The sequence below is a fragment of the Glycine soja genome, chromosome 12, assembly GCF_004193775.1.
Source record: "Glycine soja cultivar W05 chromosome 12, ASM419377v2, whole genome shotgun sequence".
Lineage (NCBI taxonomy): Eukaryota > Viridiplantae > Streptophyta > Magnoliopsida > Fabales > Fabaceae > Glycine > Glycine soja.
In genome coordinates, this window is record NC_041013.1 from 10,011,588 (window position 1) to 10,022,649 (window position 11,062).

Here is an 11,062-nt window from a genome sequence, read left to right on the forward strand (position 1 = left end):
TCAAAATAATTTCACTTTTTATCTTTAACTTTTTTTATTTTATAATGAATTTTTCACTTAACTTTTTTACTTTTTATTAAATTTTATTCTTAACTTTTAGATTGTGACATTAGTTAAACTAAAAAAGATAAAATTTACAATTTTTTTTAAAAAAGATGCGATACATTAAATTAATTTATTGAAAATAAAATTCATAAAAAAATAAGTTTCTTTTAGAGAAAAATAAATAAATTCGTATTTTATTATTTGTAAAAGTTTACACTGAATGCTGTATTCACGGGAGAATGTTGTCCATGCAATTTTCGTTTTTTTTGTTGTTTTATGTCATTTTTCAATTTTCTTTCCCATCACGCCCACACGCCTTTCATGCCAAATGGATTAACAAAAATTGCGCTTTCCTTTCCTACTGTCATGGTTTCGCCAGCCACAATGGTGAAACCCAACCCCTACCCCTATTTCGTCGGCCACAATGGTGAAACACACCCATCCTACCCCTATTTCGCCAGCCACAATGGCGAAACACCACTGTTCACGTTGTTTTGCCAGTTTGGACGGCAAAATGCTTGTAAAAAGGGGCCCCCTCGCGAATAAGTTTTGATATAGACCCCATTAGGTAATAAGTTTATAAATATAACCCCTTGAGGTCAATTAGCCGATTGACTTATGAATTTTAAAATGTATTGACAAATTATTCGAATAAAGGTAAATCATTTTAAACTACATTCAGTAAAGGTAGCAATTGACTTATGACTAATTTTAATATTTTAAAAAACATTAATATGTTATGTCTTCCAACAGGTTAAAAGCATCAACGAGGGTACATACTCAATATCAATGGGAGATAAAATACTAAAAGAATCCCACACTTGTGTATCGACAATGATATCACAATATCACATAAAGCTTAGGTACGACGTGATTGGTACAAACGTCATAGCAATTGTAAAGAATTATGCAATTGTGTCAGTACCAACCTTCATAGCCCACATCAAACAATTGTACAACTACACCACCACCTACAAAAAGGCTTGGCCAGCAAAACAATGGACAATCGAACATGAATATGGCATCTCGGAGCAATCCTATGAGGATTTACCCAAATTTCTCTTAGCGCTTCAAACATTTGTGCCTAAAACCATTTTTTAGCAAGAGTTGAAGCCAGCTTATAACAAATAGCGAGAGCTACTTCCTAGTTGTGCAATGTACCATCGAGTTTTTTGGACTATTAAGACACTTGTTGATGGGTTTGCATACTGCAAACTAATAATTCAGGTCAATGGTACTTTTCTTTACGAGAAGTACAAAGGAACATTGTTTGTGGTAGTTGTACAAGATGGGCCAACCACATCCTTTTGATTATCTTTTCCTTGTTGAGGGTGAGACTATGGAAGCCTAGTATTATTTCCTCCAAAACTTAAAAATGCATGCGGTAAAACTATATGGATTGTGTCTAGTGTCATTCATGCACATTTCAATAACAAGTGCTTACAAGCAACATGGTAGTGGGTAGACACCAAACAACTCGGTGCATATGCATTGCATTAGACACATTGCAAAAAATTTCATGAGATATTTCAACAAGTCAGGTCTAGAAAAAAGGTCATTAGCATTGGTAAGTTCCACAACCAAAGAATTATTATTTTTAATTAAACTTTAAATTATATGAACACATTGTTAATGTATTTTGTTGATCAAATGTCAGAGTACACCATAACTGAGCCCAAATTTGCATATTACTTCAACAATGTAATGAAAGAAAATAAGCAAGTAGCTGACTAGCTAGAGAAGATCCCATAGAAAAATGGACTACTGTTTGGGACAACGGGCAACGATGGGGTCACATGACAACAAATCTTGTTGAGGCCATGAATTCAGTGCTGAAAAACACAAAGAGTCTCCTAATCTTTGTGTTGGTCAATAGTACTCACGGATGATGTAACAAATACTTTGTCAAAAGGGACAAGGAAGCCATAACAATTATGGCATCAAGTAAAGAATTAACAGAAAATATTAACAAGATCATTGAGTTCGATTGACAAAGTATTCTTTTCTTAATGGAAGAATCCCAAAATCCAAGACAATGATGTCTCCTAAAAAAATTTGTTGTAAATATTTCTGAACAATAATGTGATTGTGGTAAATTATAAAAACTACAAGTTATGTTCACATGCAATTGCAGCATGTAAATATGTCCACACTAATTACAAATAGTTAATCAATGATGTTTACAAGCTCAATTATGTGTCCAATGTTTACAGCAAATCATTTGGCCAAATAAAACATGCATCATATTGGCCAAAATATGAAGGATATCTATGCGTCATGATCCAAAAAATGGGAAGGAAAAAAAAGATCAGCCCATATACACACTGAAATGGACCAAAGAGAAAGGGAACAACCAAAGTGTTGTTCGTTGTGCAAAACTGTTAGTCATTCCAAGAACAAATGTTTAAATAATATAAAAAAATACAAGTCAAAATCACTAACATATCCATCAATATGTTGAAATGTCTTACAACTTATGTTGTAATTCTTTGTATCTACAGATTATCATAAACGTTAATTGTTTATTCTGTCAGTATTTATATCTACTCATAATATTATTTAGTAGATCTTTGTGATAAATTATTTTAAAAAAAATATTAGTAATTATTAATAATTATTCTTACAATTAGTTAGTATTTAAAAATTATAATAATTAATTATATTATTTAGATATAATAATTAAATATATTACCAATTATTATTTTATTTGTATAATTAAAAATAAAAAATAAAGAAAGTCCATTTAGAATTCAAGTTTGGAAATACCGAATTCTAACATAATGCGCAAAAAAAAAAAGAAGGCAAAGTGTGAATTTGGATTTGAAGGGCCCAAATTCACACCATTGGAAGATAATTTTGTTAATAATTCAATAGGATAGATAGTCGGATAGATAAAAATATTAAAGGGATTAGTTGAGTAAAAAATCCCATATTTCCATATTCACACTAACCTAGCCTTGCCAGTCTGTCACTAACTAGTGAGTGGTCCACTTCTATACTATATGTCCAAACGTTGTCATCTCTTACAAACCACATTCCCATTCCCTCCTCAAACATTTTAATAGCCGTTACACTTTTGTCTCTTGTGTCCACATTTTCAAACCCAAATCAAACCCATGCAAAGTCCAACAACACTGTCTTCTCCTCACTGTCCCACCAACACACCCTAAAAATTCAACCCCTTCCTATCCCACCCCAAACCCTAATGGGTTGCTGCTTCAGCACACCCACCAAGCAAACCCAAAACCAAAACCAAAACAACCAAACCACTAAGAAAAACCACCACCATGAACCACCACCACCACCCTTGGAAGCGGAATCTGTGAAAGAGGTCCTCTCAGAGACCCCAATTACGAAACCTCAACAAGTTCCAATTTTGACGCCAGAAACGAAGACCCTTTTGCCTCTCCTTCAAGACCCACCTCCGAATTTCGAAACAAAGTCAAAGGCTCCTCCCACAGAAGAAGTCTCTGAGGTTGTTTCTCAGCTTTCAGAAACATGCAGCATCAGCGAGAGCTTCTCCGCCGCCACAACCGCAACCACCGCCACTGCTACAACCACCACTGTCACGGTTGCGGATAAGAGAGAAGAAGACGAAGCAACCAGCAAAATTCACAAGTGGGACCGATCTCCCTCCAGGAAGAGGCCCTACGCCGCCGACGGCAACCTCGCCGGCGTGAGAGACCGTAGGCTCAAATCGCCAGCGAGGAGGCAGGAGCCGTCGCCGGAGAAGAAAATCAAGGGCGGTCCGAGGCCAATTCGGGGGAGGGAAATTTTGGATTCCGGCACGGCGGCGAATCGAAAGCGCAATGTGGGCCCCGCCGCACTTCGGCGGGATTCCGGCGAGGGTTCCGGCAGGCGGTCGAGGTCCCCGGCGTGTGCTAGAAATGGAAAGGTGGGTGCCGGGGGTGGTCGGAAAGAGGTTGCTCCGGCGAAGGAGGTGGAAAAGGAGACGAAAAGTGAGTGTGAGGAAGTTGGGGAGAAAAACGACGTCGTTTCGAAGGAGGAGTGCCTCGAGAACCCGCATGTTTCGATGGAATGCTTTATTTTTCTGTAGGAGAAGCACGTTTCTCAAACCTTTTTGGAAACTCTAGAAGCGATTTCACATGGCGTTGCTTTCGTTTTCAGCTTTTTTTTTTACTTTTGACTTTTTAAGGCCTTTGTTAAAACGGTGGTAGAGCTTTTGGGCTTTGCTTTTTGTATTCTTCCGGGAGTCACTCCTTAATCACAGATTACTGTGTAAATATTCATATGATGAAATGAGTCCGAGTATTTCATAGTACATTTTTATATTTTTTAAGAAAATGTTTCTTGTGATTTTTTTTCATGGAATATTTTATCACATTTTATAAGAACACCAGAGACATGTTCGATTCAGTAATTGTACGGTGTTTATTTTGTCGGCTACAAAAATTAATAAATAAATACAGAAATATTCTTGTAAAATTTATTATTAGAATTTAAAGTGGTTTCTCAAGATCTTCAATGCAATTCAATATTTAGGTATGTAATTGATTTATATCTAAAATTTAAACTTGAAATTACATTGAAAAGTTAAAAATAACAATTTAAATTCTATATTTAAGGATGTAATTGTTGTATATTCAGGGAGTACCACTAGATTTTTTGTAATATCAAAATGATTCACTATATCTATTTCAAATTTCAAAAGTTTCCATTATGCTCTTATCATTAAAAAAAAAAAAGTCTCATACTAGTATTGTTTTTTTTAGAGACTCATACTAGTATTAAAAGATAGTTTATATCCACTTTAAATTCTTTTACCTGTCAAAATGTTATTTAAATATGCTTACAAGAAATTCCACTAAAAAAATGCCTACAAGAAAGTCAAAGCACGTATGTGGTAACTTAATAATGCAGTGAATTTAATGTTCGAACACATAATTATAATATTCCGTATATGTTTTTTTTGCCACCAAAGTCTTTCTACCTACTATCTTTTTCCTCAAAAGAAAAGCAAGGGGAAAATGAAAAAAAGAATCCTTTAATTCAATTTATTTCAGAAGGGTTGTTTCTTTATTTATTTATTCTTGTTTGTAGGTTCTTGCTTAGGATCTCTTATCTTAATCTATGGATGGTGGATTTGTCCTAGAATTGGCATGGAACCAATGAAAGGAAATGGTTATCGATCGAAATTGAAAGGCATCTTGCCATCTTTTCCTTTATGGGGATGGGGAATTAAGAGGGGCTTCTTTTGTTTCTTGATATTGGCGTGAATTGTCTTCTATTTGTAGTAGGGAAGCGTGCACACACCTAGCCAACTATGCCTTGTGGCACATGACCCCAAAGTGAAGAGAAACTTCATAATTAGATAAAAAAAAATTATATATATATATATATATATATATATATATATATATATATATATATATATATAAATAACGTTAGGAGAATGCTTCTAATAATTAGATAAAAAAATTATAAATAACCTTTAATGTTAAAATGTTTAAACAAGTTAAAAAGTTATAGATAACAACAAAAATTAGTAAGGTTCCTCTGTTAATATTATTTATTTATTTATATCAAATAATTATTATTCTTATAATTGTCACTTCTTAACAGTTTATAATAAATGAAAGAGTTTACAGTTAATTCGTTTTCATTAAAAATCAGAGTGAAAAAAACAACTTAACAAAAATTAATACATGTATCTTGCAGTTGTTTGTTTAATCAAATCTTCTATAAATATACCTATAACTATAGTCATAATTCACTTTAGGCTTATATCTATAAGCTAATATAACATAAAGTAATAGAAAGATAAACCTGTATCTATAACCTATGCTTAAAGCTAAAGGTAAGTGGATATTTTAAATTAGTAGTATTGATTATATAAGTGAATATTTTCTTAAAACTAAACAAACATTAATTTTGTGGTTTCCACTACTAAACAAGGAAATAATAAAGATCACTTTTATTAAAAAAATGTGGTAAAAATGTAATGGTAAGATTAAGTATTAAATTTTCATATTAATGCCTACAGCCTAAAAAGTTTTATATAGTCTTCGATGATAACTTATTATATATAATAAATTTTCTAATTTTTAAAATAATTATTTTAAAATAATTTAAATAATTTATGATTGAATAAATTATTGTATAAAATTATTTTACAATCATGAACATTAAACTCTACAAGAAAATTTAATACTTAATATTACCATTACATTTTTACCACAATTTTTTAATAAAAGTATCTTTATTATTTCCTTGTTTAGTAGTAGAGACCAAAAAATTAATGTTTGTTTAGTTTTAAGAAAATGATTTCTATTTTTCCTTTCCTATTTTTACTTTCAATTAATTATATAAATATCGTTTTATTTTTACTTTTTTTTTATTTTCAAAATTAATAAAAATTAAAGAAAATAATTTTTTACTATATTCATTATTTTCTGTATAAATAATTAAAAATAAATAGAAAATTAAAAATGATACAAAAATTTAAAGATTAAAAATTAAAAAATCTCAAACAAATAGAAAGCACCTACTATTTTCACACACAAAATCCATATGCCTTCATTTTTTTCTTATTTAAAGGATAAATTTAATTTTTATATACTGTAAATGTAAAAATTTTATATTATTAATCAATTAAAAACTACATTATATATAATTTTTTTAAATATTTATTAAAAATATAACCATCTTACGGTACATAACTATTATTTAAATTAACTTCTTAAAGAATAATACAGAGATTGTGTTTGGTTAAAAAAAATACAGATTGTGAAATATAATTAATATTCTCATTATAATGTCCGGAAACTATAACATTTCATTCAGAAGTAGCGCCGAACAACTTAAGAAAAATGTTACAGTATTATCTTATTTTAATTACATTTTATAGATCTCTTTCCATATTTTATTATCGAGAATGAATTCAGATAAACTGAATTTTCAATCCCACACGGATTTGAAGATGAGTAAACTCAATGCTGAGGCATGATTATGATCATTGATTCTTAATTCCCACCCCCACTGAATATATTTATAATTTCTCATTTTATCCATGTTACTATAGCTTTTATGCTTGTTAATCATCGTGCCTCCACAGAGGATGTAATGATCTTCTACTCACTTCGACAGATCAAATTACTTAGCAGCTTGAACACCACGCAACTCTGCATGATAACTCACAAAAGGCATCTAACTTTAACCATAACTTCCTTGAATAATGGAACTTCGCAAAATTTCATGCTTTCCAATGGCAATTTCACTGAAAATTACAATGCATTGATGCAATTGTGCAACATAATATGTACAAAATTTTTACATGATCTCTAAGTAGCAGATCCCTCTTAGAGGGAAAAATGTGTTTCAATTGTGAGGAAAAGAGATGCCATTAGGCTACTTTTATGATCCTTGAATGCTCATCAGTGATAGTCTCACTAGAGGCTTCAATTTTACACACTGCTAAATGATATGACCTTAATTCCTGCCACAGATCAAAAGGGATGAACCATCATATTTCTAGTTGTTAGATTATAGTCTCTCCTTGATGCTGAGGGTGCATGGAAGCATGAGTTATGTTGAACTTGAATAGGCCATGACATGGGCTCACGGCAACATGGTGCAGGAGCAGGAAGTGCAATGAATGAAGGAATCTGCTCTCCAGGCATCAAGACTAATACTCCTCTTCCATAAATGGTCATCTGATGAACTTGAACAGAAATTAAAATCAGTACCTTACATTAGAATTGAAATAGTAATATTTTATAGAACTTTAAGAAGAAAAACAGCTGCTTACAATTGAACATTGCAAAGTAGAATATTAGAGTATCTCCATAAGAATTGCCTTCAAAGTGTAATAAAGTGTTGGCATATGCAGAAGTGGCCATCACAAAAGGCATGTCAATTTGATCAGAATAGGAATGTGATGCTATAATCATCACACCACCAAACTGACCACTTTTTTCAGAAAAAGAATTCAATCTTTAAACAGAAAGTGTATATTTTCATCAAACATTGTAATGCAAACATTTGGTGGATGGGAAATGGTGTATTGTGCATCAAGACTGACTTCTTAAAAAGAAACTGTAGTCCTTTGTAAAAGAAGCATAAAGCTATAATCAAGTGTGACAGAGTTTAGTCCCCTTTACTAGAAAAACCAAATAATCATTAGCAAGGTTTCAGAAAACTGTCTACAACCATGATTTCGGCCATGACATTAAGGTTTTTGGACTTTTTTGTAACTGTAATTGCAGTTGCATCAGCCACATTTCACAATTTCTTGCAATGTCAAAGATTGTGACGAAACCGTGAAAGCAACCATAATTTAAAACCTTGATCATGAGCAATAACCCAATTGTCCAGCCCACAGCACATATATTTTAGTAAAATTTGCCCAATTTGAGAGCTAAATTTATCTTGGATGAAAAATTGAATGGACTGTAGCCGTGCTTAAAGTAACATGGAATAGTTAATGAATAAACATTCCTCGATAATTTTTTTGTTAAAATTAGAAGCACTTGGGAATAAATTATGTTCCAGAAGTTAGATATAACTAATTGCTTCTCTGCTCTACCATTTGAAAGTAAAACACATGCTACTAACATATAGCAGTCCCTATAAGACAAACAAACTAGTATGAACAGAACAAAAGACACCCTGTGTCTCCCTCATGAGGATTTTGTACATAAATAAGCATACAATATCATGGTTAGAAAGTAGGTTATGGATAAATAAACTACTAATATTTGTGATATAATGTCATCAGAAGATGTTTGAAACCTAAAAAACACTGAATTCGAACTCTTGCAAACAAGATTTTCGGGGCTAAAATGTTTTCACTTTGTTAATAACATTTGCCATATAGAAAACTGAAAATCCCTTTCAGCTTGACCATGGAACATAGCAAGAAAAACCTAGTACATGATGGTCTGCAACATGTTAGGTTCAACATCATTACTTGTTAGGCATGCAAGTTGGTGGCTTTATTACTCATGCACATTCAAAGTCATGAGAAAAAGATCATCGTCACAAGTCATAACTGCATCATTATAGAACAGCGTGCAAGGAAAGTAAAAAAGGGAGAAGCAAAAAGTCACATTTTCACCATCAAAGTAAACGAAATCAAAGGAAGGGAGGTGTTGAAGTGCACCTTGGGTGATAGATTTTCCAACTTTCTACCAAAGTGCATTTGGCGTTCAAGATCTATTGGAGTTGCAACATTATTGGCTTCACTTGATCTTTGCCTAAGAAACCTCTCAAAGATAGCCAGAAGAAGGAACATAGAAATGAGGATGGCAGTGGCAACAAACCCAAAAGACACAGCATTCACTGAGTCATCAAAATGCTTCCAATGGTCTGGTCTCTGAGTAGTACTAAAGGGTGCCACCACTGGAGTTGTGGCTTCAAAACCCATCATCACAACAGCATAAACTTAGCAGCACCACTTATTTGTCGCCTAACTTTCTCATTACCAATTGAAGAAAGAAAGAGAGTGGGAGAAACTAACTTATTTTAACCACTTGTGTTTTCGTTTTTTTTAACCCTTATGACTAATGAGAGAGTCTCCTTATTATCTCATACATGCATAATGACGATGGAATTTGCAGTATGAGGATAAGAAAATGTTTGTTACAAGTGAGAGATCGTGGTGATGGCCTCAGGTTGGGATGCAATATATCTGCAATGTCTATGAAGATAGGAGTAGGAGAGAGCAGAAGGGGACAATGAAATGATGAGACAGAGGGACATGACAAAGGGAAAACAGCATCTCTGACAAAACTGTGGTATAGAGGGACAGCAAAAACCGAGGGTCTTACAAGGTTGATCAATTGATATCTGTTCAGATAGCTAAAAACTAGATGATGATGCAGTTATAGGCAGTGAATTATTGTATGATGTGTGGACTGTGGTCTGTGGACCATGGTGTGTGCATAGTTTCTGACCGTTTTCAGGAATTACGTAGTCATTTAAAAAAAAAAAGTACAGTAACCTATTACATAAAAATGAGCAAAACTACAAATACGAGAGAAAATTACACTAATTTTTTTGTTTCCTGTTTTTTTAACATTCACAGCAATCTTTCCGATCAAATATTTTTCAAATCATTAAAGAAAACTCGTCTATGTATGAAATTATATAAAGAAAGTTTGAAATTTTATCTACTATTGGATCCAAATTTTAATTTATCAACGGACATTGATTTGATATGTTATATATATAATAATTTATTATTTAATTTTTATCTATTTATATATTGTATGTAAAAAAATTTAAACTTTCATGAGCCGTCAGATTTTTAATTTGTCAAGAATCGTTGACGTAATATATTATAAGTAAAGAAAATTTAACGCTTATCAGTTGTTGGATAATCTACAAATAATCGTTGATTTGATATATTATATGGAAAAAAAACTTAAAGTTTTGTCGTTGAATTAAAATTTTAATTTTTCAACATCTGTTGATATGAAATTATATATATACATATAATAATTTATTATTTAATTTTTATACTAGAGGTAAAGGAAGCTTAATGTTTTGTTAGTCGTTTGATAAAAAAATTTAATTTATTAACAACAGTTAATTTGATATACTATATTAGAGAAAACTTAAGTTTTATCAGTTGTTGAATCGAAACTCTAATTTATCAAGAAGTGTTGATTTAATATACTATATGTAAAGAAAACTGAAAGTTTTGTTTTATCAGAATTTTAATTTGTCGACAAGCGTTAATTTGATATATATATATATATATATAATAATTTATTATTTAATTCTATACTAAAATATTAATTTAAAAAAATTGTATAATAAATAAAACATTACTTCTCAATATTATTTTTATTAAAATTAATATTTTTAGTATTTGAATTTGAATAAATTTAAAATGCTTTAACATTTTAGAAACATTAATTTTTTTAATTTGTAGACAAAGTTCTTACATTTTTTAAATAATAATAATAATATACAGACATATATAATAATTTTTTATTTAATTTTAATTCTAAAATATTATTTTTTAAAATATATAATAAATAAAATGTTGCTA

General features: G+C 31.4%; 2 protein-coding genes across 2 annotated transcripts; one reads left to right on the forward strand and one right to left on the reverse strand.

Annotated features, from left to right (window-relative positions):
• Positions 1-3,075: 3,075 nt before the first annotated feature.
• Positions 3,076-4,327, forward strand: LOC114379227 (serine/arginine repetitive matrix protein 1-like). Its single transcript, XM_028337847.1, has one exon. It carries the CDS (start codon positions 3,251-3,253, stop codon positions 4,100-4,102), a length of 852 nt encoding a protein of 283 aa, XP_028193648.1. The 5' UTR covers positions 3,076-3,250; the 3' UTR covers positions 4,103-4,327.
• A 2,950-nt stretch (positions 4,328-7,277) lies between these two features.
• Positions 7,278-9,880, reverse strand: LOC114379525. The gene is made up of 2 exons (XM_028338204.1): positions 9,167-9,880; positions 7,278-7,718 (listed from the first exon to the last, which is right to left on the reverse strand). The coding sequence occupies exons 1-2, from the start codon at positions 9,431-9,433 to the stop codon at positions 7,512-7,514; spliced, it is 474 nt and encodes a 157-aa protein (XP_028194005.1). The 5' UTR covers positions 9,434-9,880; the 3' UTR covers positions 7,278-7,511.
• Positions 9,881-11,062: the final 1,182 nt, after the last annotated feature.

What these genes read in the sequence shown, in the direction of transcription:
- LOC114379227 (XM_028337847.1), top strand. Translation starts at nt 3,251, where the DNA reads ATGGGTTGCTGCTTCAGCACACCCACCAAGCAAACCCAAAACCAAAAC.
- LOC114379525 (XM_028338204.1), bottom strand. Translation starts at nt 9,433, where the DNA reads ATGATGGGTTTTGAAGCCACAACTCCAGTGGTGGCACCCTTTAGTACT. An exon ending in TGGAAAATCTATCACCCAAG is followed by an intron (nt 7,719 to 9,166) that starts GTGCACTTCAAC and finishes CAAGTTCATCAG; the next exon opens with ATGACCATTTATGGAAGAGG.